This window comes from Heteronotia binoei, chromosome 9 (assembly GCF_032191835.1).
Source record: "Heteronotia binoei isolate CCM8104 ecotype False Entrance Well chromosome 9, APGP_CSIRO_Hbin_v1, whole genome shotgun sequence".
In the NCBI taxonomy this organism is placed as follows: Eukaryota; Metazoa; Chordata; class Lepidosauria; order Squamata; family Gekkonidae; genus Heteronotia; species Heteronotia binoei.
The window spans coordinates 26,396,338-26,417,355 of record NC_083231.1 but is presented as its reverse complement, the minus strand read 5'-3'; the positions used below and the strand labels follow the sequence as shown (position 1 = coordinate 26,417,355).

General features: G+C 44.7%; 1 protein-coding gene across 1 annotated transcript in view; it reads left to right on the top strand.

The window, feature by feature from the left end:
• The window catches only part of LIMCH1 (LIM and calponin homology domains 1), a 292,250-nt gene that overhangs the window by 257,580 nt on the left and 13,652 nt on the right, over positions 1–21,018 (top strand). The window contains exons 23-29 of the mRNA XM_060246331.1: positions 3,957–4,062; positions 6,254–6,282; positions 7,469–7,552; positions 13,080–13,172; positions 16,935–17,039; positions 18,342–18,478; positions 20,182–20,297. Coding sequence (XP_060102314.1) covers positions 3,957–4,062; positions 6,254–6,282; positions 7,469–7,552; positions 13,080–13,172; positions 16,935–17,039; positions 18,342–18,478; positions 20,182–20,297 — 670 coding nt within the window. The remainder of the gene's footprint in view (positions 1–3,956; positions 4,063–6,253; positions 6,283–7,468; positions 7,553–13,079; positions 13,173–16,934; positions 17,040–18,341; positions 18,479–20,181; positions 20,298–21,018) is intronic.

The following is a 21,018-nucleotide window of genomic DNA, read 5'->3' as shown; positions in this document are numbered from 1 at the left end:
AATACACTGCCCTCCCCTTTGGCATTTCCATGGCACCCAGAGTGTTTACGAAGACTATGGTGGTCATCACAGCACACCTACATCTACAGGGCATACTAATTTTTCCGTACATCGATGACTGGCTAGTGGTCGCAAAGTCCCCTCAGCAACTCCAGGAACATCTACAAATCACCATGTCACTCCTACAGGACTTGGGGCTCCAAGTCAACCTGAAGAAATCGCACCTCACACCATCCACTTGGGTGTAGTTCATAGGGGTGATCCTGGACTCATCACACTGCAGAGCATTCCTACCACCAGACAGGATCCGGGCAATCCAGGCCCTCATTCGAACCATCTGACTGTAGAATGTAGCCACAGCACTCCAGATCCGAAGACTGCCGGGGCTCATGGCTTCCACAACATTGGTCTTGCTCCATGCGTGGCTGCGCATGTGTCCTCTCCAAGTCTGGTTCATATGAACATTCAACCCATCCAGACATCCCCAATCTCACGAACTCAGCATACCACCATGTGTCCTGCACTGCCTGACATGCTGGGAGTTAGACTGCAACTTGGGACAGGGAGCCCCGTTCAAACTTCAGAGTCCATCCAAAACCATCACAATGGATGCCTCCCTCTGAGGATTGGAAGCCCACCTAGCAGGGATCTGCATAGGGGGCCCTTGGGAGCCACACTTCCAGCAGTGTCATATAAACTTTCTAGAACTCTTAGCCATACAATACGCGCTCCACTCGTTCCAGCATCTGATCCCAGGCTAGGTAATTTCCGTTCTGACGGACAACACCGCAGCCCTCTACTACCTCAACAAACAGGGAGGTACAATCTCCCTCCGGCTATGCAAACTGGCCACAGACATATGGGAGGACTGCCTGTCCTGGCAAGTTCACCCGATTGCCTCTCACCTCTGGGCATACAGAATGTGACAGCGGACTCCCTCAGCAGAGGGGGTGTGTCCCTCCACGAATGGGAATTGAACTGGCTGTACCTGAAACCCCTTTTCCAAGAATGGGGGTACTCGGACTTAGATGTTTTCGCCACCAGAGTGAACAGGAAGTGTCCGGCGTTTTGCTGCAGAGGAGGCGAGGACCCTCTAGCGCTCGGGGACGGGGTCCTTTATCCCTGGCACCACAGACATGTTCCCTCCACTGCCACTCATGACCAGAGTCCTGCACAAGATAATGGAGGAATGACCGGTGGGCATCCTGATCACTCCATGGTGGCTGCAGCAGCACTGGTTTCTGGCCCTGCTCCACCTCTCCAACCAATCGTGGTACTAATTCCTATCGGTACCAGACTTCTACTGGCACACGGGGGCACAATACTCCACCACAACATACCCCAACTGAAGCTAACAGCATGGTAGCTGACTTGACTCAGCTGTCCAACAGGATACACCATGTTCTCCTCAACAGCCGCCAGCCATCCACCAGGAAGCAGCAAAGTGGGCTTCCTTTACCTGCTATTGTGCGCATTGGGGAACCCACACATCTCAAGCGGACCTCACCCTAATTTTTGGGTTTCTGCTCTCCCTCACGGACAAAGGACTGAGTCACTCCTCCCTGAGGGTATACCTCGCCGCTATTTCAGCTGCACCTGACGAAGTGGACGGTTTCTCTGTATTTACACACCCGTCTACTAAACATTTCCTCAAAAGACTTATTCACCTTTTTCCACCATCACACAGACCATCGGCAACGTGGGACCTGCCCCTTGTCTTGTCTAGGCTGACAACGAGGCCGTTTGAACCCATGGCTACGTGCTCATACCAGCTCCTAGCGTGGAAGACGGCTTTCCTGGTAGCCATTACCTCCTCACGAAGAGTAGGGGAACTCAGGGTGCTGCGTTGCGACTCCCCCTATCTCAGTTTCACCCAGGACAGGGTGACCCTAGCCCCTGATTTGAACTTTTTACCAAAAGTCATTTCAGAATTTCATTTGTCAGCAGACATACCGGTAGTTCTACCCACTTTTTTCCCTGCCCCTTCCTCAGATGAAGAAAGAAGGCTGCATACCTTGGACGTCCGGCGGGCCTTGTCTTTCTACCTGCACAGAATGTGGGAGTCTCGCCACATTCCTTTCTCTTTGTCTCGTATGCAGCCCAGAACAGAGGGAGACGAATATCCGCACAGTGGTTATCTAGATGGATCAAGCTCTGCTACCTGCTAGCAAAGAAGCCTCTCCCACATCCTGTTTGTGCGCACTCCACGAGGGCACTGGCTGCATCCACGGCTTTCCTCAGGGGAGGTCCCACTGGTGGACATCTGCAGAGCTGCCACTTGGGCTACGCCGCACTCATTCTTGAAGCATTACGCCCTGGACTTCCGTTGTTCTCAAGGAGCTCCGGTGGGCAGGGCAGTCTTGGAAGCAGTTCACTTGTGAGAACCTCCAGCACCCTCCGTCCAGGTAGGACTTATACTGCTTGCTATTCTCCCATCGGTGTGAAGCACAGAGACCACGAAGAAGATAAACAGGTTGCTTACCTGTAACTGATGATCTCCGAGTGGTCATCTGTGCATTCACACCACCCGCCCTCCTTCCCCACTGCTGTCGGTCCTCTTTGGGGCACAGCGGTCAGAAGGAACTGGCGGGATCCTCGTGCCCATCCCAGTGGCCATGCGCGGTGGGGCCCGCGCGCATGTCCATTGGGAAGGGTGCAAAAATCCTTCTATAGTAGGCTTTGAAGTACCGATCAGAACCGGCGGAGGCGCACTATATCCCATCGGTGTGAATGCACAGATGACCACTCGAAGATCATCAGTTACAGGTAAGCAACCTGTTTTTCCTCTTCCCCTCCCTCTGCTGTGAGGGCAGACCCTTTTTATTCTTTGCAAGTTCTATGACTAGGAAAATAGAGAACTTGAGGCACCTTCTTTAGGAGCTTATACAATTCATTCCCTTGGCCCAATTTGTTTGAAATTTGGGGGTTCTTTAAGAACATGCAGCACTTATTCTGCTGCAGTTTTGGCAGCATCTGGTTGCAAACGACCACTCCAGCTCCCCTCAAAAGTGCCCTATAGGACATAATGGCAGACTGATGGAAAGGGATGGTAGAATTTGCAAAGCAAACCACTTTCACTTAGTGAAAAGAAACAGATAGACCACACGGAAGGATGGGAAATGCAGACATTTCAGTGGAAAGGTAAGAAATTTTTATTTTCATGAGTTACTATAAAATGCAGACAGGCTTTTTTAAAGATTGTGACCAGATGGAGTTCTCCTGGTTGGCTGCTGCTATCACTGCTGCTCCTGCTGTTGATATTGGATTTATACCCTTCCCTTCACTCTGAATCTCAGAGTGGCTTACAATCTCTTTTACCTTCCTCCCCCATAACAGACACCATAACAAACAGTGGGTGGGGCTGAGAGAGCACCCACAGGAGCTGCCCTTTCAAGGACAGCTCTGTGAGAGCTATGGCTGACCCAAAGCCGTTCCAGCAGTTGCAAGTGGACAAGTGGGGAATCAAACCTGGTTCTTCCAGATAAGAGTCTGCACACTTAACTGCTGCACCAAACTAGCTGCCTGCTTTTTAGGAATTAGTAGAAAGAAGTGCAGCTGGTCAGAGAGTCTAGAGGTTTATAAAACAGAACCCTTTTGTTCCATCTTTTTTGAAATTAGGGGTCTTTAGATTACAGGAAGGAGTGTGACTTGTGCAAATTTGGAGCCATTATCTTTATAAAACAGCTGCCGTGGACTCTTATATACATTCCCCATTGAAACTATTGGTCCTGAACTCCAGAACCACACAGATATAAATCCCAAACCTACCCAAAAATAAAGTCATAGTGAAAATATCCCCCACCAAAGCCCAGCTCCAAATGAACCTTTTCTCTGTGTGCATTAACTTTTTCCATAAGTCAGCTGCAAAGCATTGGCACTTTCTACCACCAGATTTCATATGTGACCATTTCCTTTTGTCTCGCTGCTGATGTCTGTTCTTCAAACAATTGGCCTAGGTAGTGCCCTTGGAAGCTCCTGAACAGGATGGGAGCATCGCGTATCAGTCTCTGAACAAGACTCCGGAGATGAGCCAGGTGGTTTTGCAGAATTCCGCCCTGGAAGGTAAGCAAACAGGAAAGGGGTTTGCACTCTCTCTCACCCTGACTTATCTCACAGGACGATTGTAGGGATAAGAGAAGGTTTCACCACATATGCTGCCCTGAGCTCCTTCTTGGAAGAAGGTCAGGATAAAATATGCACAAAGAGGAAGAGCATAATACTTAGGCCAGTTTTGCCTTACGCCTCTCTCACGTTCGTCTTCTCAGCAGGGCTTCCTTCCGATGTCACACTTTCTGCCCCAGGGCTGCAGCAAGCGTCGGCATTTTCATGCAGCAAACAGAAACTGGTTTTTAGCGGTTTCTGTATGCTGTGTGAAAAAGCCGATGCTAGCTGCAGCCCCGGAGCAGATAGTGGGAAATCGGAAGGAAACCACACTGAGAAGACAAACGTGAGAGTGGTGTAAGGTGAGTGTGAAATCAGTCTTAGTTTTTGTGCGACACTTTAGAACATTCATACATGTGTTACCTTTGTAACCCGTCACAACAACCAGACTACAAGTTGCAGAGGGAAAGTTGAGGCACGGAGTAGATTACTGAGACATGATGTGAACTGGGGTTCTCTTGCCGAGAGTCCACACAGACAACATCTGTGCTGCACTACCACACCTTTCCCATTGTGGACCATGGCCAGGAAATCTGCCAGAGCGAATCAGCAAAGGTCTTGCGTTACTAATAATATTCCTGATCCAACAATGTAGCATACTCCTAAAGAAATGAGAACTCTTTCGGAGAAAGGTACATCTTTCACCAAGCCAGGGTCTTTTTTTAGAAAGTCCAATAGGAACTCGTTTGCATATTAGGCCACACCCCCTGATATCATCATTGTTTCACACAGGGCTTTTGTGTAGAAAAAGCACTGCAGTGACTCCTTTATATTAGGCCACACCCCCTGCTGCCAAGCCAGCCGGAACTGCACTCCTGTGCGTTCCTGCTCAAAAAAAGCCCTGCCCCAGGCCAACCCTGTGCTAAAGCCATGCATGCTGTGGAAGGGGGACTGTTGAAGATCAAAGTCCTGGCTGTGGAGATGGGCTGTGCCACATGGATTCGGGGCCTTCTCAAGAGGAGCACCTTTGAAACGAGGCTTTTTCCATTTCTTTTCCCTGCTTTCTGCAATCAAAATGCATGCCAGCTGGCTGCAAAAGTGTGAACAAAACTGTAGCACTGCAATTGCAAACAACTGACCTCTCATAAGAGAACACAACATTAGCATGTTCAAATTTGCATGTCAACTTGCCTCCTCTACTTCCTGGGGAAAAAAACTGTTGTCCAGAAAATTCCAGCTGTGCTTTCGATTTTCCTTGACAGAAACCGGCAACCAACCAGCCGGCCTTTACATGATTCACTACGAATCTCTGGAGTCTCTTGGCTGCTCCTTGTTCATTGGCTTCCTTTCACAGCACTGCTTTTCTTGTTTCTGTTTCCCTTCTGCCGCCCACTCTAGAGCCACCCATCAATGCCAGTGTTCCGCTTAAGGTTCGGAACTCCTGGCGGCGCTACCAGTTTTTCTTGCAGCCAGGTAAATCGATGGCCTTGGGTGTCGTCATCCCTGTCGCTACGCTGTGTAGATTGCGTTCTGGAGCAAAAGTGTGGTCCGACTCCATTCTCCTTGCTCCGGTAGAAAGTTCCTATTCCCGTTGCAGAGTTGGCAGAGAGCTTATACCCAGTGCATAATGGCTATCGACTCCTGCTGGTTTCACTCCAGCATATCCTTCCAATGTGAAGATTTCACATTTCACCCAACATGGGAAAGGCTCTCTTGATAACTGTGGCACTGGAATAGGTTAGTCCCTTTTCCACATGGTACAACATACGTAAAAGTGGAAAATTAAACTTGGACAGTGTGTTATAATCAGATGTTGCTAATGCCTGTGACCAAATGCAGTAGCTGTCGGTGCCTAGTAGTAGATTTAGAATCTGATGTTTATTGACATTAACTCTTATTTCTTCACCTGTATAGAAAGTTCTTATATTGGTGGAGGGTACAGTCTATCTCTTTGATTTCTCAGGAGCTGTCCTTTTTTAAAATATATACATATTTATAATGCCGTAAATTATTGTGGAAGGTACTGTAGTATATAGAGTACTTACTTCACTGTTCCAAATTTGGTTTTACTAGCTTTGTTTAAGAAAATTATATGCAATCAGCTTTATATTTTGGAAAGTTTTAACTATAGCTTGTTTTACTTCCCAAACAGACAACACTGAAAGCAACGAGAAGTCAAGTGTAAGTGGCTTTTATTTATTTCTTGTTGTTGTTAAAAGTGTCAAAACTAGGGATATGCGGGACCTTCATTCTTCCAAGAGACTTTCAGCTCTCAAATATGGCTTCCCATTTAGGAGTTGGGAAGCCTCACCAGAGTTTGTTAGGCATTGACTTTGAGGTGAGATACGCTTCTCTGTGGATGTTCTTCCAAGATGCTGTCGTCCCATAAGTATATGCAAACATTCTCTTACTACAACAGTAATGATGTGGGTAAAGATCTGCCAGATCAATGGGAATATTCCCCCCCTTTGCCCCCCATCTGTGATTCCCCCACATTTTTCTTCTCAAGGGCTTCCTTCTGCTCTCAGGTTCCTCCTTCAGGAGCAGACAGGTCTTTGGGTTTAACCAAGAAGTTCCTTGTGGGCAGGGGTAGAATTCTAGCAGCAGCTCCTTTGCATATTAGGCCACACACCCCTGATGTAGCCAATCCTCCAAGAGCTTACAAGGCTCTTTTTTGTAAGCTCTTGGAGGATTGGCTACATCAGGGGTGTGTGGCCTAATATGCAAAGGAGCTCCTGCTAGAATTCCATCTCTGCTTGTGGGCCAGTGTCCTGAAAGGGCCTCCGGTGGCCTGGAGCAAGCTGGTCCAAGTGACCTTGTGATGCTGGCAATACTTCAGTGTTTCCTTGGCTCGGATCCAGACTGTGGCAGCCATGGCAACGGGCCTTCCCATCATTTCCTCAGACACAGTCTGAGCCAAACAGACTCAATGTCCCAGACACTTGCCACAGTTTGTACCAGGGTTGTTTTAACATCCCACTATGCTGCTGTACTCCACAAAGTCCCAATACTGCTCTACTGGCATAAAAGAGTTCCAGGTGTAGGTCTCCCCTTTTTATTGGCCATCAAGTCTCAGATAATTTATGGCGACCCCGTAGGGTTTTCGACGCAAGAGTCATTCAGAGGCAGTTCGCCATTGCCTGACTCCATGTCATTCCCCTGATATTCCTTGGTGGTGTCCCATCCAAATACTAGCCAAGACTGAGACTGGGCTAGCCTGGGCCATCCAGGTCAGGTCTCTCTAGGTGAATTTTATTTGTTAATTTATTGTTTGAAAAAGCAAACAACTTTAAAATAGTTGATTGTAACATGGCTATTTTCTGGACTGTATTGCCAGCCCTTAACAACCTCTATCATCTTACCTCAGCATTTCGGTTGCTGGTCTTGGGATCCTGAAGAAGAGCGGAGGCGACAGCAGCGATGGCAGCATGAACAGGAACGCTTACTTCAGGTGACTTGCCTTTCCTTGTTTTTTGATTGTATCTTGCCCTTCCTTAGAGGAGGTTGATGGTATGTTCATGGGTTATTCTCAGGGCTTTTTTTTTTTAGCAGGAATGCAGTTCCAGCTGGCTTGGTGTCAGGGGGTGTGACCTAATATACAAATGAGTTTCTGCTGGGCTTTTTCTACAAAAAGCCTTATGTGAAACAATGGTGATGTCAGGGGTGTGGCCTAATATGCAGATGAGTCCCTGCTGGGCTGTTTCTACAAAAAGCTGTGTGGAACAATGGTGATGTTCCAGCTGGCTTGGTGTCAGGGGGTGTGGCCTAAAATGCAAATGAGTTCCTGCTGGGCTTTTTCTACAAAAAGCCTTATGTGAAACAATGGTGATGTCAGGGGTGTGACCTAATATGCAGATGAGTCCCTGCTGGGCTGTTTCTACAAAAAGCTGTGTGGAACAATGGTGATGTTCCAGCTGGCTTGGTGTCAGGGGGTGTGGCCTAAAATGCAAATGAGTTCCTGCTGGGTTTTTTTCCTACAAAAAGCCCTGTGGGAAACAATGGTGACATCGGGGGAGTGGCCTAATATGCAAATGAGTTCCTGCTAGGCTTTTTCTACAGAAAAAGCCCTGAGTTATTCTGTTTTGCCCTCATAACTTCCTGCTTAACAGTTCATTGTTCATCTGCTGGAGGGGTGCTGGCCTTGACCATCATTCCTCCTTTTTCTTCGAGACACTAGCTTGCTCCCATTCTCAGGGTGTGAGGGATGGAAGGTTGACATGGATTAGCAAACCAACACAGCGCCAGTGTTCATGATCCTGCTCCACCTGGATCAACACTAGTTGTAAATTAGGTTTACGGGGCCTCCATCTAGTGTAGGGAGGGCCACTTGGGCAGGAGACACCACAATGGCATTTTGAAACATCTGGAACTAGCCCTATGTGACAGGATGTATTTTTGTCTTGTTGTTAGTTTTTGTGGAACAAGTTCTTCAAACAATACTAAAGACTTCTTACCATAGAGGTAAATGACCTTAAGCATTCCTTGAGCAGGGATCCCTCTTTCTCAGACCAGATAGCAGGAAGCCAAGGACAGAAGTCCCAAAGGTCAGTAGAAAGGGTGGCCATTGTTACCCAGAACGACACTGCTGGCTTCTCTAGAGCAGGGGTGTCACACATGTGGCCCAGGGAGACGGATTAGGCCCCCAGAGAGTTCCTATCAGGCCCCCAAGCAAGTCTGCTCCCTTCTCCCTCTCTCTTGCTTCTTTCTGTGTCACAGCTTGCTTTGCCAGGCTTGCTCAATCGCACAGGAGCTATAGAACTCGATCATACAGTTTCCTCGATCATACAGGAGAGATACAAAATCTTTAATTGTGTTTGTCTATGTCCTTTATAAAATTTATATTTGTGCTACCTAGCATTGCATTTTATGACACACATGGCCTGGCCTGACAAGGTCTCATTGATGTCAGATCTGGCCCTCATAACAAATGAACTCGACACCCCTGCTCTAGAATCTGGATAAGGCTTGGGACACACCACCAGTATATTCCATCTGGGCTCTTGAAGGCCTGTCAGACTAAATCATCTTGTAACTTCCTCTTCTTGAGGAGCCTTAAATGAGCTCCCATACCATCTCCTACTGAATACCCTGATTTAAGACTTCAGGTCACCCAAATCTGACAGGCATATCTGCATTCACAACAACAAATTTCAGTATTGGATCACCATCTTCAAGTACTTGAAGAGCTGTCATACAGAGAATAGTGCAGAATTGTTTTCTTTTGCTCCAAAAGGTAGAACCAGAACCAACGGGTTGAAATTAAATCAGAAGAGCTTCCAGCTCAACATTAGGAAGAACTTCCTGACAGTTAGAGCAGTTCCTCAGTGGAACACCTCCTCGGGAGGTGGTGCACTCTCCTTCCTTGGAGCATGCTAGATGGCCATCTGACAGTTAGGCAGATCCTGTGAATTTAAGGGGAAGTATTTGTGAATTTTCTACATTGTGCAGGGGATTGGATTAGATGACCCCTGGGGATCCCTTCCAACTCTATCATTCTATGATATCTTTGTCATTTTGCCACTTTCTTTCTCACAAATATGTGTACACTCATGCTTGCTGTTTCTTTACATTTTTCCCTCATGTTCATCTGTCTGTATTCTGACTGTGGCTTGCAGAGTTACACCAGGGAAATAAACAAGAGCTTTTTGTTGGCATCTCACCAGTGCCTCCCCCAAAGCAGGCATTTTTACCTGCATTTAATTATAATTTTTTTTTCTATAAAAACTCTCCTCCACCCCCACCACAGTTCATAGTTTGGTGGCAGTCAACAATCCCCTGCTATTTGCTGTGGTTGGGCACAAAACATTCCAAGCATCAGCATTCCGCCTCCAGCTCATTTTGATTCTTGTGTTTAGCAAATGTATCAAGTTTGCTGTTTTGAACTTGGCCACTACTTTGGTAATTCAACATTTAAAAAGTTATTTGAGTCTGTTGATAGTTGTTGGTTGTTTTGCTTGGAGCTGTTCCATATTTTTTTTTCCAAACAAAAAGGCCTAGCTCAATTTCTTTTAGAATCCTCAACAAATACATCCTTGGTTTAATTAACTAAATTGGCAAAACATCCATGAAACTGTCTGAGAAGTCTGTGTTTGTTATCTTGTTCCTCTCTGGATCCAAAAAGCACTGGACTGTGACCACTTGGCAATATCAGAGGCCTGATGCCTGTGTCCAGACTTGTTTGTTTGCCTCATTGCTTTAAGTCAAGGGTGCTGAACATGCGGACCCCCAAGCAACTGACTATCTGCTCGTTCTCCCTCTGTCTTGCTTCCTTTTGCATCACTGCTTGCTTTGCAATGCTTGCTCAACACACAGGAGCTACAGAGCAAAACTTTTATTTTCTCCATTGACTGAGGTTCTTCCCTTGGGGAGGAAGGGGGGGAGGTATAGCTTGCTTTGCCAGGCTCTCTCAATCGCACAGCAGAGCTACTGAGCCAAGTTTGTCGTCTTTCTATTGGCTGAGGTTCCTCCCCCTTTTGGTCCCCTGAGGAACAAAGGAAAGAGCTTCCTTTGCCCAGTTCCCTGAATCACATGGGAGAGATACAAAGAAAGCACCTTTAAGAACAACAAGGGCTAGACATCCCTGCTTTACATTGTCCAGTAACATTCTCTCTGCCCCTTTTTTTTGGTTGTGGGGGCAACTTACAGCATCATTTTCCTCTCCTCTATTTTAGCCTCATCACAGCAGCCATATGATGTAAGTTAAGCTGAAAGAGAGTGGCCAATGAGCTGTCATGGTGAAAGGGGGGGTTGAACTTGGGTCTCAAGATCCTGGTCCAATACTCTAATCACCAGCTACTGTGAATAGCAAGCTTTCTCTTGTACAGTACTTCCTAGGAAAGATGTTGCAGTTTAAAAACCCCGAAATAATATCACATAATAGGAGTAGATGAGCTTTCCAGGGGAATACTTCTGCTTGAGAAAAACCAACCACTCAGCTAATTGTCATCCTTTCCATTGTCTGTGTTTATCTTCCAAGTTGACATGGTTTTTCATCTTTCATTTAAATTTTAATGGCAGCCGTTTAGGTTGATTTGATTACTGCCAAAGCCAATGTATCTGTGAAGCAAATTAAAGCTTAGTTGAATGAAAATGCAAAGCCTACTTTTCAGCATATTGAAATGTTCGGTCAGTTCTTTTTCTTCTCTCTCTCTCATATGAAAAACTCTCGTCCATATTTTGTAGATAAAAATGCATTCTGGTTCGAAAAACCAACTATATGATAGCTCAGTTTTCAGCTACTCAGAGATTATATAGCATGATGCCATACTTGATGGTTTTGTTGAGAACATCAGGCTGGTCACAGAGAGATCCTCTTGCTTAGGGCTTCTCAAATTTAATCATTGTGGGTCTTCCTAGGTGTCATTTTCTTGAATTGAAGGATTATTTTTATGGAATCTTAGCGTTTGAATGGGCCTTCAAGTCTGTCTAGTTCAACCCCTTGTTCAGTGAAGGAAATCCAAAGGCACATCTTCCCTGACAGATACTTGTCGAAGGTACAGCGTGCCATTGAGTTGCAGCTGACTCATGATGACCCCTCGAAGTTCACACATGATGGGGTTTGATGGGCAGAGGGAGTTTTGCAATTGTCTTCCTCTGCATAGCAACCTCCGGGTGCTTTCACACATGTTAAATAATGCAGTTTCAGTCTACTTCAGTAACTGTTTGCAAGTGGATTTTGCCATTTCACACAATAAAATCCAGTTGCAAAGCACACTGACACTGGATTTAAAGTGTGTTGTTTAGTGTGTGTGCAGTCTTCCTTGGTGGTCAACCCTGCTTAGTTTTCAAGTTCTGACATGATTGGGCTAATCTGGGGCATTGGGGCTGCTACAGATATCTTTCTAGGGCAAAGTAAACTAGAGACTGGGTCCACACAGAGCCATAGCCCATTTTTGGTCATTGAAAAAGAGACCTCAGCTTTAAAAGCTTGCAAGAACAAAGCTGTTGCTTTCTAGACCCAGGAACCAGCTTTTAACACCAAGCTGCAACATGAATCCTTAATGTTTTCAGTCGTAACATCCAGGCCTTGGATTCACCAGGAGCTCACAGGAGCACAGCTCCTGAACCTTTCTGAGAGTTCCACCTCCTCCTCCCCACCTTGTCCATTGAATAGTAGCTGCGGCTGCATAACAATCCCGGGATGAGCTCCACCACCTATTTTTCTACAAAACAACCCCTGATAACATCACTATGTCTTCTCCCTCTGTTTTTTATCCTCTGTTTCCTATACACTTGTATATTAATTTTCCTCTTTTTCAAGAAATATGTTCTGAAAAGAGAGAAGAAAATGGCAACAGTGCCAGCGCTACAACTTGCCTTATATCAGGGCGCAGCTGTAGCCAACTTGTATAGCAGACTATTAAATGAAGACAAATTGAATGAAGGGCCATTGCATTGACTTCTGACACTGGAAGTAAACACTTGGAACACTCAGGGTCTAATTAGACAATAGTTAAATGAGAGTTGGGTTGCACAAGAGCTTCTGCACAAGCAGAAACGTAAGAAAAGACTGCAATAATTGCTTGCATTAAGTCATACTTGTTGTATCCCCAGTTGTGTTTCTGATAGCACAAGTTTTTGTGTAACAAATTTCTGGGCACTATAATATATAAGGGAGGGAAGCACTAGGTGTAGCTAAGTCAGTTAATGTTTCTGCTTGTGCATCACTGGATCCACGCCATCATGTAAACTGAATGTGGTAAGTTGAACTATGGGGGAAGAATATTCAACACATGCCTGCCATTTTCACTGGCAGTACTGTGTAATGCATCATTTCCTATTTAGTTCCTGTAAATGAGCCAAGTATCATGATCTGGAAATCTGCTTTGGCTCTTAAAAAAAAAACCTGATAAACAATAAGTGAGTCAAAATAAATTTTGGCTTGCAACTCTCTCTTGGGTCCAGGCAAATGAAAAAAAAAGTATCCCTTCTTTCAATCATATTTCTTGTTTAACAATTTACATTGTCATTTTATCCAGGAAAGGTATCAGAAAGAGCAGGACAAGCTGAAAGAAGAATGGGAAAGAGCCCAAAAAGAAGTTGAAGAGGAGGAGCGCAAATACTATGAAGAGGTATATATGAAGGGGGCAGAGACGTTATAATGGTTTGTTGTCTTGACTCAGAGGCAAGATGGCAGCTGCCTTTCTGCCTCTCTCTTCTTTTTCATGCTGTAAAATTGCTTTGGTCAATTTGGATTCCATCTGATTTGAGGGCTGAAAGCTTCTCATCACTTCTTTCTTAGAAGATCAAAGGTCTGTTGAGATTATTAGCCACTTGAAAATTTTAAATTTATTGTCACAATTGAATTAGTAAGTAATGGAAGATCTTTCAAATGCCTAATGCAGGGGTGTCAAACATGCAGCCCAGGGGCCGAATCAGGCCCCCAAGCAACTGGCTACCATCTGCTTTCTTCTCCCTCTGTCTTGCTCCTTCTGCAACACAGCTTGCTTTGCCAGGCTTGCTCAATTGCACAGGAGCTACAGAGCAAAGCCTCTATTTTTTCCATTGGCTGATAGTCTTCCTTTGGGGACGAATGGGGGGGTGGGGTGGAGAGCTTGCTTTGCCAGGCTCTCTCAGCCACACAGCAGAGCTACAAAGATAAGCCTCTCTTCCTTCTGTTGGCTGAGGCTCCTCCCTCTCCTGGTCCCCTGGGGAAGGAAGGAAAGAGCCAGAGCTTCCTTTGCTCATTTCCCTGGATCCCATGGGAGAAATACAAAGAAAGCACCTTTAAGACCAATGAATGCCAATGTTTTAAGTATGTTTTATTTTAAGCATTTTTTTAAAAAAAAATTGTGTTTATCTGTGTTCTTTATAAAGTTTATCTCTCTGCTACCTAATCTTAAACAGGTACACCCATGGCCTGGCCCAGCAAGGTCTCATTGATGTCAGATCAGGCCCTCATAACAAATGAGTTTGACACCCCTGGCCTAATGGTACAGGCATAGTTTTAAAGCTAGTGCTGGTGGTGGTGGTGGAGGAAAGCACTGTCAATTCATGGCTGACTTATGACCCCCTAGAGCTTTCAAGGCAAGAAATGTTCAGAGGAAGTTTACCATTGCCTGCTTCTGCATAGCAGATTTCCTTGGTGGTCTCCCATCCAAATACTAACCAGGGCTGGCTTTGCTTAGCTTCTGAGATCTGACAAGATCAGGTTAGCCTGGGCCATCCAGGTCAGGACCAGGGTCATTGGTAGAATCTACTCAATGAGAATATCTTATAAGACCTCATTTGAGGAAATGCTTGCTAACAATTGTCCCAGGGAATGGTTATTTCCTGTGATACATACTGTTCCATTTTATGAATTAATGGTTGCAACTATACTTTAGCACCAAAAAGACTGTTTGTAGCTAAACAGAGATTCCTTGTTCAGAGACATCTAGCCGTTAAACATCAGGGGAATGCTGTTGTGTTCACACCATACATCTGGCTTGGCACTATAGAATATCCGGTGCTGAGTAGTGTTCCCTCTAAGCTAGGGGTGGCCAAACTTGCTTAACAAACTTGCCACATAGAATAAAGATCAGATGTTTGAGAGCCCCAAGACATGAAGGAAGGAAAGGTGAAAAGAAAGCAAATAGATGGGGGGGAAGGAGGGAAAGGTGGAAAGAAAGCAACTAACTTTAGATGCATTCTCCAAACCACTGACTAGCTTGGCTTGGCGAAGTGATTTAAAGAGACAAGTGGCTTCTCCAAGCCAGCCAACAGGGTGGCAAGGGCTTTGGGAGCCACACAATATGTATGAAAGAGCCACATGTGGCTCCTGAGCCCCTGTCCCCCCTCTGCTCTAAGCTGAGTTATGTGAGCTTTCTCACATTTTTTTAGCCTTTGCAGTAGCCAAATTGCTCACTCACAACTTTAATGCTTGTAGCTCACAAAGTAGAATTTTTGCTCACAAGACTCCACAGCTTAGAGGGAGCATTGGTGCTGAGCTATAAGTGACCTTTGCTCTCATCCAGCAGGGCAACAATGCTGGTTGTTTTTCCAGTTGTGTTTTTACTTCTGTGCATTTAACCTTTCAATTGAAAGAGAAAGGAGGCATCATTGACAAACGTTAGCCTTTTCAACACTTGGCACGGGCTATTTTGTTATTTTATTTGGCAGGCACATTAAAACATCTGGATAGCAGCTAAGAGGCTAATAAAACTTTATATGTAAATACCTATCTGATTGTCTAACATACTCATCAAATAATTTTTGATGACTAGTCATAACTTAATCAACATAATAGCTTTCCAGGCTACCACTATGTACCACTGCGCTTAGATGAGCACTTAGTTGTTCAGATAACACAGCTAGGGCTGATATTAATTAGATCCGTCTTCTGCAAGGTAGACTGCCTAGGGCATGGAGCTGAATGCCTGTGCCTCCAAAGGCCAGAACTTTTATGCAGAACTTCTTCAGTGTTTTTGTGCTCTGCTGTTGTGTTTTTACTTCTATGCGTTTAACATTTAAATTGAAAGAGAAAGGAGGCACTGTAGACAAAAGTTAGCCTTTGTGCTAATGTAGTTTGTGCTCTCCTGTTAGAAATTTCAGAATAAGAGCCCAAACCATGCCTTTGGATTATCAGTAGCACAGCACATATTATTATAAACATGAATGATCTTGACCAGTGATGTTTGTGGTTAAGTTGTGGATTCTTTAAGCACACAGTAAATAACAATCGAGGTAGCTTGTTATCTCCCCTGGAAGAAGCCCAGACCCTAGATTCAGAATGGATTATGAAAATCACATGCATAAGGTTACAGTTTGGTTGCATTTTTGGCATCTGTAGCCAAGATTTGGGTCTTCAAATAATTTATAATTTTGTAATCAGAATCAGAGGGGGCAGAGGCAAATGAGCAGAGGCACTGGAAGCTGAATAGCCAATGCAGGGGTGTCAAACAATATAAGTTCACTGCTGTTCAAATTTTGCTGAACTATTTTCCATCAGTTTGGGCACTGTCGCGCCCGCAGTGACAGTGGGGGTATCGGGCACTGATGACGGCTAAGAGGATTATTATGCGGATGTGGAGAACAGATTTTTCAAGCACTGTAGCTCTCTGGTTAGAAGAAATGCTCGCACTGGCGGTAGAGGAAAGGATAGTTTATCGACGTCTGATGCAATCTCAGCAGTTTGACGAAATTTGGTCATCCTTTTTGACGGCCGTCTAGGGCGCACTGGATTAGGTTGGAAGGACATAAAGGGCATCGCAGTGCAAATGAAATGACTCTCGTACTGTGGGGGCTGGTGGCAACCAGAGAGCAACATTGGAGATTAGGCAAGTAATAGGCAGAGACAGATTAGTAGAGGTGACTATGGTGATGGGTTACTGGGTGTTTGATGAATGGTCTGTTTCGATGCATGTAAATTAATTATTTGTTTCTTGTAACATATATAAAATTTAATAAAAGATAAATAATAATATAAAAAGAAAACAAATTTGTGTTACTTACAACAGTAACGCTGTCCAACCATTTCATCTTTTGCCATCCCCTTCTACCTAATCTTAAATAGGTACACATACGGCCCAGCCCGACATGGCTCAGTCCAACAAGGTCTCATTTATGTCAGATCCAGCCCTCATAACAAATGAGTTTGACACCCCTGGCCAACAGGGTGAGGTAACAGAGATGATTACCTACAAGAGGTTAACTAGCAACTATATCATACTAAAAGGTGACCTTGACTTCTGTAGGACTATTAAGGCAAAAGGACTGTAATGTATCAGACAAGTGCACCGCTTGAATGAGTCCTTGCCCTAATTGTTACCTGTGAAATTGTGAGCCTGGCTTTATGCCTCTTCCTCCGTAGATTTTATCTGGGGCTACCTCAATAATCTTTTTTTTCTCTTTAGGAACGCAGGATCATTGAGGACACCGTGGTTCCATTCATGGTCACTTCAAACTCCACTGAACCCTTGTCCACATCTTCTTCTCTGACTGATGGAAATGTGGCTGCGGTGAGTCCTACTGAGAACTACTAGAACATACAATAGAAACAAGGCCGTTTAAAGCTGATCTTTCTAAAATATAGAGCCAGTTTGGTGTAGTGGTATGCGGACTCTTATCTGGGAGAACCAGGTTTGATTCCCCACTCCTCCACTTGCACCTGCTAGAATGGCCTTGGGTCAGCCATAGCTCTGGCAGAGGTTGTCCTTGAAAGGGCAGCTGCGGTGAGAGTCCTCTCAGCCCCACCCACCTCACAGGGTGTCTGTTGAGGGGGGAGGAAGCTAAAGGAGATTGTGAGCCGCTCTGAGACTCTGAGATTCGGAGTGGAGGGCAGGATACAAATCCAATATCTTCTTCTTCTATAGTGAAATCTTAATACGCTCTTAGGAAGTTCCAGAAACAATATGAAAGGCAGATTCAGGTGGGTAGCTGTGCTGGTCTGAAGCAATAGAACGAAGTTTGAGTCCAATGGCATCTTTAAGACAAACAAAGTTTAATTCTGTGTTCATGCAAAGTGCCACTGTATAACAACTGCAGACAGCAGCAGTTTGAGTTGTATATGGCTGATTTTTTAAAATAGAAAGCTCCATTGTATAACAATTGTGGCTCAATTCATCATTCCTAAAACTCCATGGCAAATCATGATTGAGGATGCTCAAGGACCATGTCTCAGTAGACAGATTGTTCGTGCCAAAATCAGATTGTTAGTGCAAATGTGGTTTCTGCAAACTGTGATTTGATCGCATGTCTGAATTGACACTGTGTTCATGGCACTGCTTCTAGAAACTAATACACCAGGGAAGTAAGAAGTGAATTTGTTAATCTGAGGACTGAAAGGTGGAAAACAGCCAAGCAGCTTTAAACCATAGTTTGCTTTTTATGGATATGCAAGTCTTAGGCTGGTGTGCAAGCCGAAACTCGAATCTGCTTCCTTTCATGTATTAAAAACATGCCGTTCCCAGGCATTATGTATGCTTTTCATGTGGAATATTTGAAAACAAGAGCCCCGTGGTGCAGAGTGGTAAAGCTGCAGTAGCTGGCTCGAGGTTGACCCAGCCTTCCATCCTTCCGAGGTTGGTAAAATGAGTACCCACTTGCTGAGGGAAAAGTGTAGATGACTGGGGAAGGCAATGGCAAACCACCCAGTAAAAAGTCTGCTGTGAAAACATTGTGATGAGATATCACCCCAGAGTCGGAAACGACTGGTGCTTGCACAGGGGACTTACCTTTACCATTTTTTATTTGAAAACTAAAACCAGGTCAAGATTTGTAGCTGTAATAATTTTCTGTTGATCCCTCTCTCTCTCCTATAGAACATACTAGATATGAGCAACTCAGAAGAGATAGATAAGCAAAAGGAAGGGAGAACATCAAAGAAAGTGTTTTCTGAACAGGAAGATACGCCCTTTTCAAAAAACAAGGAGCATGAATCGTGGAAGGAAAGTATAAGGTTTGTGTAAGGCATTTTGTAGGGTGTGTCTGCGGAGAAGCTTCTTCTGCAAAAACATACCAGCACTGTACGTTTTGTGTATCACCCACTAAAATGCAAAAGTTCTGTTTCCGATGAAATGAAGAAATGCAGACGTTTGAACTGTGTATCGGTGCTTCTTGTTCTTCTGCATCATCATCATCATCATCTTATGATCACATCATAATCTTCTCTGAGGGAGAGCTCTCACATGCATATTCTCCACTCGGTGACTTGGATCTGAACTTTATTTTCCACCACTGTAGGAGTGCATTTCCACTGGTAGGAGCAGGCAGTAATTTTTACCAGTCTTCTCCTCCCCAACAAACTTCTGCCTTTCCCACAGTGCTGTTGGCAGGGGAGGGAGCCCCTGAACCCTGTGCAGTGGGAGATGGAAGGTATGAAAATTGTCCCCCTTGTCTGAGCTCCAGTGCCACTACTTTGGGTCCAAGTCAGTGACTGGGTCGAAAAGCTGCTTTCACATCTGAAATATGAGATCAAAAATGCCAAATGTAGGCAGTTTGTTCATCCATTCATGAGCTGCCAGATGTTTTAGTGATGGACTTGTGAATCATCAGTTTTCATTAAGTTGTCATTAAAAGGTTCTGTCTTCATTCGCTTCTAATGTCATATAAAGGAATCTGCCATTCAAGTCCTATAGCCATGGCTTTTTTGAGCAGGGATACACAGGGATGCAGTTCCAGCTGGCTTGGCGTCAGGAGGTGTGGCCTGATATGCAAATGAGTTCCTGTTGGGCTCTGACTACCAAAAAAGTCCTGTGTGAAACAATGGGGATGTCAGGGTGTGTGACCCAACACGCAAATGAGTTCCGGCAGGGTTTTTTGTACAAAAAAGCCCTGCCTATAGCTTATATTAGCTATAGCTTATATTAGCCATGCCTATAGCTTATATTAATTATATAGTTTCACTGTGGCTTATATTAGGCAGCATGAGACAGATACCCATTCCCCATGAACAAGAAGGTGCTTATTGCATAAGAACATCCTTGCATTTGCCATGGAGACCCAGCTATGTTGACCCCACAGCTACTGCACTCTGTGCATGCGTGCATTCACACACACACATACATTTATGTTCCCTGTATAGATCAGAAGAGTGTCCACCATTTTGCTTGCTATTGCTAGCATCAGGCCTCAGATTCAGTGGGAGCTCACAGGAGCACAGCTCCTGAACCTTTCTGAGAGTTCCTCCTCCTCCTTCTGAGAGTTCCACCTCCTTGTCCATTGAATAATATGTGCAACTGTATAACAGTCCCTGGATGAGCTCCACCACCTATTTTTCTACAAAATGACCCCTGGCTAGCATATTTGTTGTTGAATATATTAGAAGGGTAGGCTGAAGCTGTATCTAAAGCAAAGAGCATCTGATCCCATATTGGGTTAGATCCAGACAGTTTTCAGCTGGCAGAATGGAACTGTCCTGCCTCACTCCTCCCACTGCAGCCCACCGACCACAACAAAATGTTGCTTCTGGGGTACATGGGGACCTCGGGGAGAGGGGGCAGGTCTGCAGCAGAAAAGAAAGACTGGTGGAAATTGCCAACTTGCTCTAGATCCAGCCCTGTTTTCTGTATTTATTCACTGGTAGCTAACACACCTGTCTTATATTTTTTAAGCATTCACAAATCTGATTTGCTGTTTGTGTCTTTTTTTTTTTGTAAGCAGTGTAAATAAAGTAGAATGTCTAGAAGCAAATAATCAGAGAGGAAATGAGCCAGATAATCCGACATCCATGCCAGAATGCAAACCTCCAACAAGAATGACTTTGCCATTATGTCAGGGTATGTGAAGATATTTTTTAAACTCTTCTTCAAACTGAAACCTATGTAGTCTTTTTAACAACTCCTCTTGCTTTGGAAATAGAATCTACAGTTCTGCTTGCTACTATTATTTTGGTCTCTGATAGAATTAGGATTTTTTTTGGGGGGGGGGGGTTGCAAATGTTACATATGATGAAAATTGGCATAGTTCAAGAGGACATTTATAGTACGCAAATACTTGGAATTTAGGAAACTAGTTGGTTTAGGAGTATAATTTTAGACTGTTGACTTCTGCAATATGGAGTCTGGTTTTACATTTTTGAAATGCTTATTAAAATCAATATATCAGCAATATCACCAGTTTTAGAGACGCTCTGATACTTAACTGCTCTCTATATTGTTTGTTGCGTGCACCCACTGTGACCACGTTATTTCTATTCCAAGGATCCCCAACCTTTTTGAATCTGCAGGCGTATGTGGAATTTTGCCGCAGGGTGGTGGGCACAGCCATAAAATGGCTGCCATAGGAGGCAGAGCTAACCACAAAATGTCAGGGAGCGCAGTTATGCATAAGTTTAATAGTAAACCAACATTTCGGGCAGATGCTTTGTTTAATAGGATGCCTTTTTAAATAAAAATACCAATCTAAAAAGTTTGTTGTATGCAAACACAACTTACTGTGGTGGCAGCTGTAGCCAAAGAGACATTTTTAAAAGTCTGCACAGTGAATCAGAAGCCATGC